Below are 19791 nucleotides of genomic sequence, written 5' to 3' on the forward strand. Positions count from 1 at the left end.
AAAAGACGAATGAAATACAAAGATGGGAGAGGAAGTTTTGGGGGTCAGGGGGTGGGAGAGAGGCTATCATTCATCCAAGGCAGTTCTGCATCTAGTTTTTTTTTCTTCCATTGGTTATACCTGAATAACGTGGCATGCAATTGGAGACATGGGAAGGAAATGACAAATTCTCCCCTCTGTTACATATCACTGAAATAGTAGCACATCACATTATGGTAGTTGTTATGACACAAGAGGCTATGTTTCTAGTTCCAAGATAAGTACATAAAGAAAGGTTAGTTAGAAAAGGTCTTCATAACAGGACAAAGATTTGTTGTTTATATCTTGTCCTGAAAAGGGCTGTATAATCCTACACTTGTGAAGAAGGGGATGGAGCAAGTTCTCCCCACAAAAGATAAGACAGGCCCTAAGGAAAACTTCCATTACAATGATATTTTTTGTTTACTTCATTAACTACATATCAATCTTCTTTTCCTGAGCTATTGCAGGACACAATTTTTTGGTATGATCAATTTATTCTGTCACACTGTGTACTACTCAGCGTAGAGGATGAAGCCCTACCTTTTTATCTATTTGACAACCAAGGCAGCTTACAACAGAAAAATGTAAACAAAGAACCATTCACACAAGCCAAGGCCAAATAAGAACCAAGCATTCAAGTATATTCATTAGGAATAAAAAGCTTAGAAGCAGGGATGTATTTTTAACAACTTTGTACAATATATGGAAAATGGGGGCCAAATGCCCTCTTCTAGGGCAGGGGTGGGCAACTATGCTGGCTCAGAAATTCTGGGAGTTGACGTTCAAAGGTCAGAAAGGTGGCATAATTGCCCACCCCTGTTCTGGGGAGTGCATTCCACCTCTTGGGAGCTATACCTCCTTTCCCAAGTACCAGAGAGTTGAAACTGGCAGGTGGGGGTCCTTCAGAAGGGACTTCCCTGGATCAAGGGGGATTAACCAAGCAACTTTAGGAGATTCCACAGATAGTCAGAACTTAAGCCATTCAGAGGCAAAGCAAATAAACCTTTATGATCTGTGATCCAAGACCAGTTTTCATACTGGTCTAAAGACTGAATTAAGACTGCAATAGGACAGGACCAACACAGAGTGCACTAGAAGCAAAACTGCTAAAAATAAAAAAATAAAAGTATACAGAACAGGAAAAGTACAGAACAATTAAAAATAGTTAAGAACTTAAAATCCTGAGCCATGAAATATCTAAAATTAGAATCCAGGGAAGGGTGGTCACTAATAAACACAAAGAGAAGTCTAATTTAAAAATAGAGATTAACATTTAGAAGTTAAAAATTGGAGTCCAAAATTTGGGGGGGTAAGAAGAACTGTTTCAAATCATCTGGTTGCATCATTCCAGACCTCAGCTTTTGATATGTCCCTTTGACAATCCAGAGATCAGTGTAGAATCCAAGTAATGACATGGAGGTATCATAGGCTGGGTTTTGGCCATAACAGATAAAACCCCATTTTTACTCCAACAAAATAAAATTCTGGTCCAAGAAACTTGGACCACAGAGCATATTACATTTGATGTTTACCTAGTAGGCCACCAGCAACTGGAGACAAGCCTTACATGCCTAGAAAAACACTGAAATATGCCCCAGTTTCAATCTTGCAAGAAGGCTAGCTATTCAGTCTTGTGAACCACATTCATTGAAAGAGGGGGGGGGGAGGGAATTGCTTTACAGAATCTCGGAAACGGGATGTACACACTTTAGCACGCCATTTCTCAATAAATTCATTAAAGCGCGGATTCTTGCTGACTGCTTCCTGGAACTAATATCCTCAATATAGAAGGAATACACAACTTTTCTGGCCCTATAAATTTCACAAATTTCTGCCACTTTCTTTGCCAACTGAGAAGTCCATTACAAACAAACCAGGGTAAGTTTACACATGCTTTAGTGCAAAAATATCACAGAAAAGAGCCTGCAGCAATTGTGACCCATCCAAGTCTCCCATGCCAGACAGGGTCAGACATTCAATGAATCAATGTTCAGTCTGACTGAAGGATGCTTGCATGTGAAAAGCACTCTTTAATATAAAAAGAGCACTCAACTCCTTGCTTTTCTGCTGGAGAGAAAAAGGGTTTTGTTCATTTAACTTCAAGCCACAATTTGGGTACAGAAGCTTGGGGGTAGGGCAAGAAAGATGGATCATTTCTCTTCTAAAACTCAGAATTATGCTTCTTATTTACCCTAGTCTGAAAAAAATCCAGAAAAAGAAGCAAAGCCAGCAGGAACTGTTTGCTGCAATGATCCTTTGTTTCTAAAGCACTGATAAACATTTAACAATGAATTAGCAATTAGATCTTTTGATTCACTTTGAAGTGTGCCCAGTACTTAAAATCATTATTGTCTCTACAATTTTTTTGCCCCTAATGTTTATTCTATATGCATGCTCAAGACTTCTCTATCCAATGTAGGCTTTCCTCTAAATTAGAAGCATATCAATATTACCTACTCAGAACCTTTTAAAATTATAAATATTTATATTTCTTTATCTTTTTCTTTTGAAGAGCCTACACTGCCTGTAGTTTAGAGGAGCGCTATATTTTACTATTTTGCTGAAGAAAGTTTTACATATGACTACTTAAAGTTAAAATAGCCTTCTTGTATTCTCTTCTTTCTTCTTTTTAATCTGAAATTAATTTAAATTTAAGTCTGACAGAAATAGTGAGATAAAAACAATATCTGCTTCAATTGACTAATATGTGGGTACTATGATATGAGTAGTAAGAGCTCAGTTTTCAATGGCTACGTAGAAGTAAGTCTGACTGAATTCATCATTACCTATTTAAAGATAAATGATGATGGGACTGGCGAGTAAAGGATACTTCAGTCTCAGTAATAGCACTTTAAAACTTCATTTGCATATTATTTGGGTCAATTATGTTTTGAGGGCATTAATGTTTCCTAAAATACTTTGTCTTTAAGAAATTGCCAGTCTGCATTAGTTTAGCAGAATTTTCCATATCTGCTTCCTCAACATTTCTATCATAGTATTAGAGAAATATCTGAATCCATGAGCTAAGGATGTGAAGACACTTAAATGTGGATCTCATTCAATCCTGCTCAGTATTTGACTCCTTCTCAAATATAAAAAGCTTTTTAGATACTAGCAAAACAACTGAAAAGGCAGTTTTTATTTTCTTTTAATATTCCTGTGGTTCTCCCCCCCCCCCCCCGATATTCAAAGTAATGATTTAACAGAATCTCAGAAAAACAATTTCTCTCCTGTCAGCCCATTAAGCAGGTGACTGGAATTTATAGTGTATAGTACAATAAAGGATTTAACCAATAGTTTGGTAAACATGGTCTTCAGTAAACATTCAACAAATATCTAGGAGTAACGTTGGAATTAAAGTAAATATGTACCGTGGTTTTTTTTAGCTTTACGTAAATGATGGGACAATGGCGAACATGAAATTTGGCACATATGAAGCAAGATTAATGTTCTTTTACAAAGAAAAAAATCCTTTTACAGGAATAAATAAATTGACTTTCTTCTACAATGCTGGAACGCAACAAAAACAAAATAAGGAAAGGAAGGAGAAATAGAAAAATATATCCACCTTACTGGATCTTAATGTAATCAATTAAAATTTACTATGTTTATTTAGGTGCAGCTTTGCTAAGATTAACTGGAATAAATTCCAGGCATCTTCGATAAAAATACAGTTATTGTTTATATACACTTCATCTGTAACTTTCTGATTTAATTCCTAATTTTAAAAAATAATAATAGCAGAAAAGCTTTATCTGTTTCCCTAAACTGGTGCCAGTGTCCTTTCCTCAAATTGGCTGGAACCCAATGTGATAATCATCACTTGCAAAAGTGCCAGAAATGTTCGGAATCCAAATCCATACAATACGAGGAATTTTAAAGATTAATATTCCATTGGAACCAGAACTCTCCTTGTTGAGGGTAATAACAGACAATTAGAAAATAGATTATTTTTATATAGGATAACTGCTAAAAAGGATATGCACAAAAATGGACAGTCTCATTAAAAACCCACAATGAAAGAATGGCTGGCTTAGCAGAGATGGCAAAAATGACTTTTTTGGTTAGACTAGAGAAAGGACAATAACTACTTTTATTAATGATTGGAAACCCACTCATAGACTTTTTGCTGAAAAAAGAAAAAAACAAACTTGTGACTTATGGAGTTGATAATTAGAAAAAGTAAACTATGGAAAGAAGGAAATTATATTGTAAGAGAGGGTAAAATATAAATGTACTTATGATGGCTATTAAACCCGAAAGCCAGATACCAGTATTTATGTTTTTTATTTTTTATTTTCTACCTCTTGCTTTGCATTTTTTCACTTATTACTTTTTTTTAGTTTTCTTTTCTTTTTTCAATATTTGTGTTGTTTTTATTCTTTTAGAAATCTTTAATAAAAATTATATACAAGTACGGTGTATAATTATATACACTGTACAATTATATATAATTATGTATATCACCTTACAACCATGTTTAGTGACCATTTGAGGTTACAATGGCACTGAAAAAAGTGACTTATGACACTTTTCACACTTAAGACATTGCAGCATCACCATTATCATGTGATCAAAACTCGGACACTTGGCACCTGGGAGTTGAAGTCCACAAGTCATAAAGGGACTATAGTTCACCATCCCTGGTCTAAATGAATCAAGGTCTTTCTCACGTATGGTACAAACCTTTGGAGAAAGAATGCAAACTTGTAAGATGCACGACTGCTGAGATGTACCCGAGACACTGTTTACTAACAAAAATTTGCTTCTTACATGTTTGGTGATAGCAAATCAATATCAATCTGGCTACAAATCATTGTTACTTTTCTGTTATGGATCCTATTACGCAACATCCTGGCTCAAGGGTTCTTAATTATGCCATCGTACTGTTTTATTAGCACAAGTTCAGGGAGAAGGAGGGGAAATTAGGACACCAGAGAAAGCTATATTTAATTACTCTCACAAAGGTGTGATTACACTCCTTTTCCTTAAAGCTTTGTTGATGTTACTTAAGTAGAATGATGCAAAAACAAAGGAGAGCAAGTATCTATTATTCATTAAACTTTAAGGATGAAGCATTGAGGAAATATTATCAGCCATTATTATACAAATATCTCATACACTCCCAGTTGCAGACTAGGCTTACTTCTAATCACGTCCCTTGCTCTATAGAAAATCAAAATTTATTCTTGAGTTATATTTAGGCCCACAATTTTTGGGTTATAACAATTTAGACAACTTATAGAATGGATTCAGATTATCTATGATACATAGACAATATTTGGAAAACAAGGAATAGCCTTCAGCACACAATTTTACATATATAACCTGAGAAGCAAATTTATTTCAGCAGTAAGTCCTTTCTTCAATGCCTGATCACAGATGTAAAACTATGCCAAAATGTGTTTGATCTGGAGTAGCACATTGTATCAAATTAATAATAGTAGTTTGGAAGTCCTGTTTAATAGGACTCACCTAGCATTGAGTGTGAATCTAGGCAACATGGCTTATTCAATGAAGAAGCAAATCTTACATCAGGATAAGTTTCAGGTAAGAGAAATACACTTGTAGGGAAAAAAAACAATTCTTACACACTTGAAGCCATCTGAAGTATCTCACTTGGCATGCCCCTATTAAGATCATAGTGATGATGACATGGTGATCACCTACACTGTGATTTCGGCGAGAATTGCCTAATATTCTGTAAATGTCTATGGAGTCACCCAGGTCATGGCTGTCCCAAAGGTAGTTTTTCAAGAGGCAACTGGACTTTTTGGTTTTTCTTTGAAGGCATTTCGCTTCTCATCCAAAAAGCTTTTTCAGTTCTGAGTGGATGGTGGGGAATGGAAGGAAATAAAAAAAACTCCACAGGAGCTCCTCCATAACAGATAACGAAGATAACAATAAATGAAACAACACTGTCATTCTGTATGTTGCAGGTATATCAGAAAACCTCAGGAGGATAATCAGCCAACATAACATATGTGCACACTTCAAACCCAAGAATACACTAAGGCAGAAGCTTGTCCACCCCAAGACTCAGACAAAAACTGAGCAATGTGGTATATGCAATACAATGCAGCGAGCCATGTGCAGATCTGTACATTGGGGAAACAAAACAACCACTTCATAAGCACATGGCCCAACATAGGAGAACAAACACATCAGGACTAGATTCAGCAGTCTACCTGCATTTAAAAGACACAGGGCACTCTTTTGAAGACAGCAAAGTCCACATTTTGGACAGAGAGGACCGCTGGTTTGAAAGAGGGGTTCAAAGAGGCATCTATGTCAAAACTGAGCAGACTTCTCTTAACAGAGAGGGAGGGATACAACATCATCTATCTCCAATCTACAATATTGTCCTTTCAACAGTTCCAAGAAGACCCCACATTCATTTGCACCATTCAGGTGACCCAGATGACAGAGATAAACCTCCAGATGACCTTAATGATTCACTAAAAAAATGCAAATGACCAGCTGTATGCAAGGAGTATTTAAATCCCTCACCATCCAGTCAGAGACTAAGAAGTTTCTTGGATGAGAAACGAAATGTCTTCCAAGAAAAACCAGAAAGTCCAGTTGCCTCTTGAAAAAGCACCTTTGTGACTTATATTCTGTAATGACTACACAAATAACAATCCGCTGCTTTCTTGATACTGGGTTGACAGGCCTTTAGAGGAATCTCTCAGCTAAATTCCTTTCCGTCATGTTTCATGTTTACCTTGAAATTAGTGTAAAGTGCTTGCATTCCTTTGTTTATTAGCTAATGTGATAAAGCCAGCAAAGAAAGCAAACACTGATGCAGCCAACGCTTCCTCCTTCTTGGGAGAAGGCTCCATGTGGTGAAAACACCAGAGCAAGCATTGCCTGTCAAAACATGCATCTTCAACTGGAAGCGTTTGTACAGCGTTTTCAAGATTCAAAATGTTTTATAACCATTATCCTTGTTAAGTAGACTGATGGGTAAATCAGCATTCTTTTTCATATTGCAGATAGGAAAACTTAAATGAGCACATGGGTGGCAAAGATATGATTTCGCTTGGGAACTTCCCCTCCTAGCCTCAGTCTTCCTGGCATCCTGAAATTCCAAATGTTGCAAGTTTCCTTGTTTCCCCCCAATAACACTGAAACACCAGTTTCGCTTTTCCCGCAATGTAAATTGTAAAGTTAGTATGGAAACACAACAGATGTTCAACCGTGAGGTTCTTGGTGCTAAGCTTGGATGTGTACTTCAGACATTTCATTACTCGTCTAGGTAACATTGTCTAGTTTGCTAATGAAACATTTGCAAGTAAACAACCAAACTCAGAGAGTAGCAAGAGTTTGACAGTTCAACAGATATTGAGCTGCAGCTTCTCTTCTATTAGAACATGTCCATCTGTAACAATCATCATCCTATGAGGTCTCTACTGGACAAGAGTAGCACAGGTTAGCACCATGATTGTAGGCAAGTATGGAACAGTAGAGTGTTGCTAAAAGTTGCGATTTGGCTACTTTTTTGTGGGCAAATGGCATGACAGATTTATGACTTGGGCAGATCTCTGGACAGCTAGACCTATCATTAATTACAAGTACATAGGTATCTTGAAAATCAACTTTTAGAATTTAGGACTGCAGCTGTCCAAATAAAACTCACCAAGAACAGCATGCTACTATAAGATAATGCAAGGTGCCACATTTTTAGGTAAGGCTTCATTTCTATAAAACAGGAGACATGATTCTTCATACTTATACAAAGGCACTAAAACCTCTGAAATGGAGCTCTTGCTGCTCTCTGCGTTTGGTTGTTTGTTTGCAAATGTTTCATTACCCAAATAGGAGCATGGTGGATCATGAGGTTAGGATGCTGGGCTGACTACCAATAGGCTTACATCCCAGTTGCTGCAATGGGACTGGTGAGCTCCAGTCACACGGTCTTTCTCCTGCTGATCCAGCAGTTCGCAAGTGTGTGACTGCAAATAGATAAATGGGTTCCACTTCAGTGGGCAACTTAATGGGGATGTGAAAGGTACCTCCAACTGGGCATTCTCCAGGGCAATGATATTGTCACCGTTCAATCCTTCCAGCCAGGAAGGGCTTTAGAGCTCCCAATATGACTGTAGTAGTAGTAATAGTAGTATTCAACTAGGCGAGTAATGAAATATCTGCAAGCACCCAACCAAGCTTAGCACCAAAAACTTCACAATTGGACATCTGTTGTGATTCCATATTAGATTTACAATTTGCACTGCAGGAAAAGCAAAAATGACGTTTCAGTGTTATTGGGGAAAAATAAGGAAATTTGCAACATTTAGAATATAATAATTCAAATCCTTGCAACCTGAAGAGGACATGATATAATAGTAATTGCATTAGTTCACAATTACAGATGTCAGGGGAGTATAAAAGCAAAAATGTGGATTTGTCCAAGGGAATGAATGTCTAATAACCGAGAATGAGAACAATTTGAAGGGAGTATTCTGTTTCTAAAATTCACATCCAGGCCCATTTGCTATGGGCTATTTCGCTAAGTGATATATTAGCAATGATAAACAAGCAGCAACATTATTGTTATGCTTTCAGATAATTAGTTTACCTCTTTGCATTCATTTTCAACCAAATACAAAATCTGAAGAAATAAATCTGGGATTTAAGCTATTCCCTTGCGAAAATGATATGGAAGAAATAACAACAATAAAATAGATTAGGGAGCCAAATTCCGCATCAGAAGAGAGCTGAGACTCATTTGATGCTGTTATCCACCTTTGAAAGGAGAAACTGAAATGGTAAAACAGCATTGACATAAACCGTGGAGTTTATTTGATTATTTATATCCAGCCTTTATTATTTTTATAAATAACCCAAGGCAATGATCATAACCAACACACCTTCCTCCTCTTATTTTCCTCGCAACAGCAACCCTGTAAGTAAGGTTGGGTGCAGAGGGTGACTGGTCCAAGGTCACCAAGTTGGCTTTTGTAGCTACTTCAACTCAAAGTCTCTTGCTTTGTAACCTGGTATCTTAACCACTAGACTAAACTGGCTCAGTTCAGACTTGTTCAAGGAAACAGGGAAGGAGATCTGACCTTATCTATTCAATTAAATTTACTCTATAAGTCTTCTCAGAGAACATGCAGGAGTGTGTGTGCGTGTGCAGACACAAGCTCGTGCACACACACACGAACAAGAGAATCCTGTTATATCTTAAAGACTCCCAATGAAAAAACCCAGCTTTTTGTGGTCTAAGATCTCATTTTTCTTTCCTATCCAAAAAAACCCCTTCTGTGATAGCATTTTCATTGCCACCGCAAGAGTGCATCTGCTTCTGTTCATCTGCTCCTTTTCAATAAGACGCCAAGTCCTAACAATTAACAGAGATGACCCTAACCCTAAACAAGCATTCTTCACCAAGCTATTAGAAATGAGATATTTCAAAAGTTCACCTAACTCAAAGAGTTGTTTGCTGTTGCTTCAGAAAAAGGAACAATTTAGCCAATCTATTCTCTGTAGCCATAGTCATCCATAGTCAACCCATATTTTGTAGCTATCTGTAGTCACATGGTTTCATTTATGGAAAGAAAGCCTATGGAGATGTTAAACAAATCTTGTTTTTAAATGCTAAGGTTATAAAAATGACTTGCTGGTAGACAAATTCCTCGGCTATATGCTTGAGAGATGGATTAGAGAACATTCCATGACTTGGAGGCCTCCACAGATTCTCAGGAAGCTGCTCAGAATTCTCAGGAAGTTACTAAAATCAACAGCCAGTTTTGCTGGGACTTCTAGGGCTTACATTGAACAATACTGGAGAAGACACACTTTTCTCTGCATTGCTGATGCAAATAAGTTCATTATTTCAAAGCACAGAAAAGTATGAGCATTCAGAAAAGGTCTGTTGGGAACTGACTAGATATATGGACAATAACTCCCTGCTTCATGCTATAATATCATTGTACTGCTTCTGTTTTTAACTTGTTCTTGAATTACATATGCTGTATTTTTCAGAGTATAAGACGCACCTTTCCCCCTCAAAATAGAGGCTGAGAATCTGGGTGCGTCTTATACACTGAATACAGCATTTTTTGCCTCCCAAAACCCCGCCCCCTTCACCAAAATGGCTATGCAGAGCCTTTAGGAGGCTTCCAGTTTGCTCCTGGAGGCTGGGGAGGGCAGAAATGAGCGAAAAACAGACGGTTTTTCGCTCAATTTTGACCCCTCCCACCTCCCAGGAGCACTCTGCAAGCCTCCTAAAGGCTATTTATGCCCTTTTTTAAAAAGAAAAACCAGGCCCATTTCTGTGAAAACGGTCTGTTTTTGGGAGGTCTGCAGGGTGCAATAACTTTTTTTTTTTTAATTTGCCTCTTCAAAATCTTGGTGTATCTTATACTCCGGTGCATCTTATACTCCGAAAAATATGGTAGTTTCTTATATCATGTGGCTTGCCTTGAATATCCCATCATGAATTGGCAACTCTAGGAACATTACATGAACATTCTTTGAGGACTGGCATCCAACACACACTGGATATTTTCGGTTTTATGAACAGCAAGACAACTGGTAGCACCTCACCATTATTTTTTATGCCACATTTCTGTAACCTTAAGCCTTTCAGATGCATTGTATGGTTACTGCCACAGTCAAAAACTATGTTTGCTATCAGTATGAGAGTTGAAAGCCAATGTAACCAAAGGGGAAAGTTGTGGAGAAGACTCTAGTTTGCTAAAAGGTATCGTCGTTCCACCTTTCTGTCCATCCATAAACAAAAGAAAAAGTATGCCTAATAATTGGTTGGTATTTTAAGGCAGATTTCACAACTCTAATTTTGCGTGACAGCAGTTATAACATCCCATTCGGCAACAGTTTGGCCATACTGAGCATGTTTCAGTTTTTCCTTGTGTAATGTCTGCTGGAAAAGTCAAAAGGGAAAACAAGGGAGAAGGGCTAGTAAACAGCTTTCTCTTTGGCATTGCTAGGCATGAGGACTGTTGTGTAATAGATTATGTGCTACTAAGTCATTTTGACTCTCAGCAACCAGATAGATAGATTTCCTCCATCATAATTACCACATTTTTCAGAGTATAAGGCCCACCGGAGTATAAGATGCACCAAGATTTTGAAGAGGCAAATTAAAAAGAAAAAGTTTTTGTACTCTGCAAACCTCCCCAAAACGGCCCGTTTTTTTGCGAAAACAGGCCCGTTTTTTGTCAAAAAAAAAAAAAGGTATGCGTAGCCTTCAGGAGGCTTGTAGAGTGCTCCTGGGGGCTGCCCCCCCAAAATTAGCAAAAAATGGCCCGTTTTTCATGAACACGGGCCTGTTTTGTGTAAAAAAAGAAGAGCATTCATAGCCTTTAGGAGGCTTATAGAGTGCTCCTGGGGGCTGGGGATTGGGCAAAAAATAGCCTGTTTTTCTCTCATTTTTGCCCAGCCCCCAGGAGCACCCTGGAAGCCTCCTAAAGACTATGCACAGCCATTTTTGCAAGGGGGGTGAGGTTTTAGGAGGCAAAAAAATGCTGTATTCAGTGTATAAGGCGCACCCAGATTTTCACCCTCTTTTTTGAGGAAAAAGGTGCGTCTTATACTCTGAAAAATACGGTAATGCCTGATCTGGTCTTCCAGGTATTCGAAAATTGCCACTTTAATTGAGCCCAACCACCTTGCTGCTGGTTGGTCTTCTCTTTCTTCCTACTTTTCCAAGCATTACAGATGTCTCAATAGAGTTGGTTTTCACATAATGTGTCCAAAGTAGTATAATTTGAACCTGGTTGTTTATGCCTCAAGTGAGAACTCTGGATTGAATTGTTTGATGATCCATTTGTATGAGCAACAGAACCTAATGCCATATCAAATGCATCATCTGATAAGGCTTTGACCATGAGGACTGATCATATCTCCAAATGGAACCTCCAGAATGGAATGGATTGTTTACATATAAAAATAAATCCAGAGAGCTGGACTTCTTCCCCTTCTAGAAAAATTCAAAAGGCAAGACGATCAGGAGGTATAATACTACTTCTTCAGCCTTGCTAAAATTTTACTGTAAGTTCAGGGAAGGGGGGGGAGTGTTGCTAATATGACAGAAAAAGCAGCAATGGGATTCTCATACAAACGTCTAATTATTCTGAAATACTCCCCCTCCCCAGACTTGCCAAGAATATAATGGATTTCCCTTCAATGCCCTTTCATTTTGGTTCAAAACAGAAGCCAGTAAGCAGAGAAGTCACTTTATTTATTCATGGTCTACATTAACATTTATTCAGCTGGCAGCTGTGTACTGAATGAAGCTGAAACCTGAGATCTACCTGCTGGATCTGTAAGCCTACGGATCTTTCAGCAAGTATGTGGCAAATCTTTTAGAATATGGGGCTTAACACATGAGAAGCTTGGGTGTTCGTTGCCAAAGGCAAAGAGCATTCAGCACCCTAATGACCTCAAAGGAAGACAAGGCACATTTGTGGCCGGCAAAGGACCATTCATTCATTCGTGCAAGTAGGAAGAAGGGTCATTCATCAGCTCCTGTTACTACTATGGGAGCAGCTACTGAGAAGAGGTGTGTTATTATATTTCTGCATCCTGAAATGAACTTCAATAAATATCCACGAAGCTTCTAAGACCACTCTTAATTAGCAAGTTCAATGCAGCAGAGATGAATTTTACATCAGGGGGATTCCTGGTTCACAACTGAGTCTCTCGGGGCTCATCAACAGAGCAACAGCAATGTGTTTTCCTCCCATCCTTGAGGCAGGAGGACAGTATGCCAACAGAAAAACTGCTCTCTCCACAGCACCTTTTATTGCACCTTAGCAATGAGCTGGCAGTGCCTACATACAGTTCAGTGCAAGGTAATTTTAGGACAATTGGTAGGAAGCGGGGGATTAGGGGTTTTTTAGTAAAATGTTTTTTAAAGGTTTTAAGGGGTTCCAGGGAGGGGGGGAGGGTTACTTGGCCTTGGGGTATGGACATAGCCAGGTCAACAGGTGGGATCAGGACGGAGGGGAGCGGAGTGGGGGGGGTGGGAGGAAACATCATTCCTACAAGGGGAATTCCAATTGCGACGGTCGTAGGGAGGGGCGGGCGCGAGGACACTAGAAGAACATACAGTCGGTTGGGAGACCGGGGCCGCTGGATACGCCCGGTCGCTTGTACCAACCCCCGCAGGCTAGGTGGACAGGATCGGCAGAGCCTGGGCCTTAGGCTGATGTTATGTAATGCGAGGTCCATGATTAATAAGGCCCCCCTCATCAGTGACTTGATCACAGAGGGGGAGCCGGACCTCGCAGGAATAACGGAAACCTGGCTGGGCCTGGAGGGGGGGTTGCCCCTCAGGGAAATGTGCCCTCCAGGTTACCGTGTATTCCACCAGCCACGGGCCCAAGGTAGGGGTGGTGGGGTAGCGATAATCATCCGGGAAGATTTGGCACCGAGAGAATTCACTGTGTCGCAGATATCTGGTTGTGAGTCTCTGGGCGTGAAATGGGGCCCAGGGAGTCAGCTGGGCCTGTTGATAGTATACCTGGCTCCCCGCCATACATCAACGGCCCTGCCCGGGCTCCTCGAGCGGATCGCGGAGATGGCGGTTGAAACCCCCAAGCTATTAGTGATGGGGGATTTCAACCTGCCATCGACGGGAGAGGCATCCGGGGCAGCCCGGGAATTCATGGCTTCCATGACAGCCATGGATCTGACTCAAGTAGTTCAGGACCCCATGCACGAGGGAGGCCACATACTGGATCTTGTGTTTGTCTCCGACCAGTGGACGAGTGATCTGGGAAGAGGGAATTTAGTCATCACACCCCTGTCATGGTCAGATCACTCACTTCTCCAGCTGGACTTCCCTGGTGCTGCTCCCCACCGCGGGGAGGCGGAACCAGACTATCCCAGATGGTTCCGCCCCAGGCGTCTGGTGGAACCAGATAGGTTCCAGGCGGAGCTTGGGCCACCTCCTGCAGACCTGCCCCGCCCCTGGGCAGAGGACCTGGTAGCCGCGTGGAATAATGCGGCCGCCGGTGCCTTGGACCGGGTGGCGCCTTTGCGGCCTCTCCGACCGCCACGATCGACCCGGGCCCCCTGGTTTAACGGGGAGCTAAGGGAGATGAAACGCCTTAGGAGACGCCTAGAGAGCAAGTGGAGGTCCTCCCGCTCCGAATCCGACCGAGCACAGGTAAGAGCCTATGTAAGGACTTACCTTGTGGCAATAAGAGTGGCCAAACGTCAGTATTGTGCCACCCTTATAGCGTCCGCAGAGAACCGCCCTGCCGCCCTGTTTCGGGTGACCCGCTCCCTTTTGTCACAGGGGCAGCGGGACCCCCCATTGCTGGGCCGGGCAGAGGAATTTGGAGAGTTCCTGCAGGATAAAATCGATCGGATCCGAAGGGGATGGACCCACCTCAGTGCTCCAGTGGGGACGTCCGAGGCTAGTCTTGAGAGACCATGCTGGGAGGAGTTTGACCCTGTTGTCACCGAAGATTTGGACAGGTTGCGCGGGCGACTGCGAGCCACCACATGTTTATTGGACCCGTGTCCCTCCTGGTTGGTACTGGCCTCCTGGGAGGGCTCACGAGGCTGGCTACTGGGGCTGGTGAATGCTTCGCTGGGTGAGGGCCTTTTACCAACCGCCTTGAAAGAGGCGGTGGTGAGGCCCCTGCTCAAGAAGCCTTCTCTGGACCCAACGGAGCTAGCAAATTACCGTCCTGTCTCCAACCTTCCTTTCTTAGCGAAGGTTGTTGAGAGTGTGGTGGCTCAGCAGTTTCCGCGCCACCTGGAGGAAGCTGATTATCTAGACCCGCGCCAGTCCGGCTTCCGACCCGGTCACAGCACGGAGACAGCCTTGGTCGCGTTGGTGGATGATCTCTGGAGGGCAAAGGATGGGGGTTGTTCCTCCATCCTTGTCCTATTAGACCTCTCGGCGGCCTTCGATACCATCGACCATGGTATCCTATTGCGCCGTCTGGAGGGGTTGGGGGTCGGGGGCACCGTATTACGATGGTTCCGCTCCTACCTCTCTGGCCGGACGCAATGTGTGTTGGCAGGAGAGGAGAGGTCGACCGCGAGGCCCCTTATCTGTGGGGTCCCACAGGGGTCGATCCTCTCGCCTCTCCTGTTCAACATATATATGAAGCCGCTGGGCGAGATCATCCGTGATTTTGGGGTGGGATACCATCTGTACGCTGATGACACTCAGCTGTACATTTCCACCCCAAACTACCCCAACGAGGCTGTTGAAGTGATGTCCCGGTGTCTGGAAGCCGTACGGGTCTGGATGGATGACAACAGGCTCAGGCTCAACCCCTCCAAGACAGAGTGGCTGTGGCTTCCGGCTTCCCGGTTCAACCAGCATATGCCATCGCTGGCCATCGGGGACGATCAATTAGCCCCGGTGGAAGGGGCGCGCAATTTGGGCGTCCTCCTTGATGCCCGGCTGTCTATGGAAGATCACGTGGCAGCTGTGGCGAGGGGGGCGTTCCACCAGGTTCGCCTGGTGCGCCAATTGCGGCCCCTTTTGGACCGGGAGGCCTTGCGCACAGTCACTCACGCGCTGGTGACGTCTCGCCTGGACTACTGTAACGCTCTCTACATGGGGCTCCCCTTGAGGTGCACCCGGAGACTGCAGTTGGTCCAGAATGCAGCCGCGTGGGTAATTATGGGGAGATCGAGGTTCTCCCATATAACACCCATCCTGTGCGAGCTGCACTGGCTTCCTGTGGCCTACCGGGTGCGCTTCAAGGTGCTGGTTACCACCTTCAAAGCGCTCCATGGCACAGGGCCTAGTTACCTGCGGGATCGCGTCCTGCCCCATACATCCCTGCGACCCGTCCGCTCACACAGAGAGGGACTACTCTGGGTGCCGTCCTCCAGAGAGTGCCAGAGGGAGACGCCCAGGAGTAGGGCCTTCTCTGTAGTGGGCCCCACCCTTTGGAATGACCTCCCCCATCAGGACAACAACCGACCTTCGCTCCTTCCGTATGAAGCTGAAAACCTACCTGTTTCGACTAGCTGACCTGGCATAATACTACAATCTCTCCAGCCCAGGGCATTTTTAATTGGTAATTTTAGTTTTTGAGGGTTAATTTCACTGGGGTTTTAACTTTTTTAGGTATTGTAACTTATTTATTTATTCTTACCTCCTCTGTACGCTATATAATACTTTTGTACGTCGCCCCGAGTCCCTGTGGGGAGAGGGGGCGACTAATAAGTTCAAGTAATAAATAAATAAATAAATCAAACATGTGTTGTATTACTAGCAGAGAAGACAGCACCACATTAGAAACTAGAGAATGCGAAAAGAGGGCAGAGTAAGGTTGTGCATTACACATGCTAGAAGGGTAATAAAAGCTACCAACACATGCAGAGTCCACCAAACTCTTGCAACCTGTGCATTTGGGGAGAGTGGGGTGAGTAGAAAGTGCCAAATTTCAGGCACTAAAAGACAGACCAACTGGACTGATGGAAGCAGGTATGCAAATTGTCTATGGAGATTCTCAGTCATCCAGGTCATGGTTATCCCAAAGGTGCTTTTTCAAGAGGCAACTGGACTTTCTGGTTAACCAGAAACCCCAGTTGCCTCTTGAAAAAGCACCTTTTGGACAGAGATACAAACTGCTGGGATGAAAAAGGTTGGAAACATTGACCTAGTTGCCCCAGCAAAGGACATGCTCCTGCAGAAGCAAAAGTAAGGACTCTACTTATAAAGTCTAGTCAGGTCAACTATCTAGAAGGAGTTCAGTCTAACATATTATACCCAGTGGTGGGATCCTACTGGTTTAACAACTGGTGCGGTGAGTGCACGCTTCGCTCACGCATGTGCCAGATGCACACACAGACGTACGCTGTGTGTGCGCAGTTTGGAAAATACCTTTCACATTACTGTTGGGGAGGAAAACAGCTGAGGTGCAGCAATCTGCTCTGCCGCACGACTCAACTGAGAACATAAAGGTCAGTAAAGCACAGGGGTGAGCAGGCGGACCCACTTGATCGTCAGAGGGAACTGGTTCGCTCCCAGCTGATTGTTGGAACTACCGGTTCTCTCAAACCGGTCTGACTGGTAGAATCCTACCCCTGATTATATCAGAAGAAGTCTGGCCATATTAACTATCGACACAAGATCTGCTTAGAAAAACAACAATGGCAACTGAAGAATTCATGGCACACTTTGTCTAAGAACCACCTAGAAGGCTAACACTTGTAAAATAATAGTTTTTTTTTACATATTTAAAGGAGATTCTTGATTAATCTAATGTTCTGGCAACTCTTTCTTACAATTCTTGTCCTTGTATATGACGGGCTAAATTAATCTTCTGCTACATGGTGCTGTTTTCCAGGTATCCAACAGGCAACCAACAGAATTCCTAGCAAGCATAGACACTGCACCAAATAAATCACAGATAGTTACTTTAACTGCTTGCAGTAGCAGGAGGAGCCAAGTTGGAGTGACTGAAGTGCACTTCATCCTGGAGAGCAGTACAAATTGTTCTTTAACCTAGTGTACACATGGCAATATCAATATATGTTTAATATAAGAAGTACATTATATTATATTATTCCTTAAATTCCCCTGCGTTACAGAAGTAGTCAATGATGATAATTGCTCTTACTAGCCTGACACTTGTGGTCCTGTGGATTAGGGGGTTAATTGGCTGAATGACCCCATATTGAAAACGGAAAGGCAAATTTCTTCAAACAGTCCAGTGTACAGTATGTTATGTTAGCAATCAATGCTTTTCTTTAAATTGCCAACAAACGATCATTTTTCATCGTTCTGTAAGTTAATTCTTGCTTTGTTAGGTATATAAAATTGGATCTAACCTTCTGTTTGAACAAGCTTTATTAAGCATGAAATATGGACTTACCATATAAATCTTTTGCACTCATTTTGACATCTCCTTTACCCATGCTGCCACTGGAAAAAGAGAAAGCAATAAGATGAAACAGGAGCACTTTAATTTGTCTTTGAGAAAATTCACCATTTGTTTCTGCAGTGCTGATGACAGGAATTTTAACATCCTGTGTGGGAAAACAGGACATAGGCTCCTAAGCAGATCTGGCTGCAAATTCCTCCATTTTTTCCATAGCACGAGATTAAAAAACAGCATTTTCAATTTTTCTTTCCCGATTCTCACTCCTCAAACAGATAATGCAAGAAAAGAAGGTAGAAATTTCTCTTAGAGATTGGACAATAAGCTTATCAATTCTCCTCACTTGACGCTGACTTCTTACGCCTTGTGTAATTTGCAAGTTTCAAATAGGCAAAGACTTTGCAACAGCTCTGGCTCTTTGTCACTTACTATGTGCTCATAGTTACCAACCTTTTTTTATAATCTTATTCTAATATATTTTCTATTTTTGCTGGCTTTTATTTTACACTGCCTAGAGTCAGAGTTTGGAATCAGGCGGTACCTAAATTGAATACATTAAATTAAATCCCCTGCTGATGTCATAATAAAAGAATAAAAGGGAACAAATTGCCATTGTTCTTCAGGAGCTGTAATCCCTAAAGTGACACAAATAAGCAGCAGGTTGGTTTCAGGCTATAGACTTGCTGTGTCTTTCACTAGAACCTCAAAGTCTGTCTCCATCCTGAACCTGAAGCAAAAGAGGCCAAGACATGTCTTCTGCAATTTAAGAACTCAGGACATTAAATAACATTTAAGTTACAGATTGAACATTCTAAAAAATAATCCCAGAGTAGTTAACACTAGAACTAATTACCCAGAGAAGTGCTGTACTCCCCTTTAGTAGATGAGTCAAAACAGAGGCTAGGCTGTCCTATGCTGTGGATGTTTTAATACGGATTCCTCCATTGAATGGAAGGGGAGGAGGGTTGAGTATGATTTATTTTTTGCTGCCCATCTCGCAGTCAAGGCTACTAAATGGCTCCTTACAAATTTATGATTCTACATACAAGCACTATGGAAGGGTTGATGTGTCCAAAGTGAATGGAGATCGCAGCCCTTTCACACATAATCCAATGCTCTCCACTCTCACGCAAATGCTTCATTTCAGTAGAATGAAACATATGCCATAAAATCATGATGCAAATATCAGGACTTGCATAGGTATTTGTGTCAGTCGTCAGAAGTAGGATTTGTGTCATAAATAATACTCATTTTGACAGACATTTTGTTTCCTACAAGTCCCATATTTAATTGTAAAGTATTAGAGCAGGGGTTCCCAACCCCCGAGTCACACACAGGGACCGGTCCATGGCCCATTAGGGACCGGGCCATGCAAGTGAAGCTTTATTAGTGCAAGTGTGGGATTAGGTTGTGCATGCACAACCATTCTTTTCCCCCCGCCACCATTCGCCACCACTGCTGGTTGTAATGTGAAAGGTTGGGGAGCGCTGTTTTAGAGGACAGAAAAACAATTGAATTGTTCCTATCATTACACAATGGGAATCAGAAATGTAAACTGTACATGATCTGGAGACCCACCAGGGGATTTCATGCCTACCCAATCTAGCCAGAAATAAGAAACTAGAATTACTATTTACTCAGGATACAGTTCTACTTTTCAGCATCTGCAAACTTGCTGTCCGCATATCCTCAGCATACTTCCTATGACAGCGATGGCGAACCTTTTTTGGCTCGCGTGCCACAAGTGGGGGGAGCGCAGGGGGGTCGTGTGCAGGCGTGCCGCACCCATAATACAATGTGCGACACACACCCTAGTGCGCATGCACGGACAACGCACGACCCCCACCCCCCATTTTTACATGCTTTTTTCGCCCTCTCCAGGCTCCAGAGGCTTTATAGCCCCCCCGGAGGCTTCAGGGACCGTCCGGAGGCTTCCCTG

General features: G+C 42.1%; 1 protein-coding gene across 2 annotated transcripts in view; it reads right to left on the reverse strand.

Annotated features, from left to right (window-relative positions):
- EPS8L2 (EPS8 signaling adaptor L2) overlaps positions 1-19791 on the reverse strand; it is a 97865-nt gene that overhangs the window by 47921 nt on the left and 30153 nt on the right. For both annotated transcript variants that reach the window (XM_081937072.1, XM_081937073.1), the window contains exon 3: positions 17847-17896. In XM_081937072.1, the coding sequence (XP_081793198.1) occupies positions 17847-17896 (50 nt within the window). The remainder of the gene's footprint in view (positions 1-17846; positions 17897-19791) is intronic.

The sequence above is a fragment of the Natrix helvetica genome (genome assembly GCF_964273705.1).
Source record: "Natrix helvetica genome assembly, chromosome: 1".
Lineage (NCBI taxonomy): Eukaryota > Metazoa > Chordata > Lepidosauria > Squamata > Natricidae > Natrix > Natrix helvetica.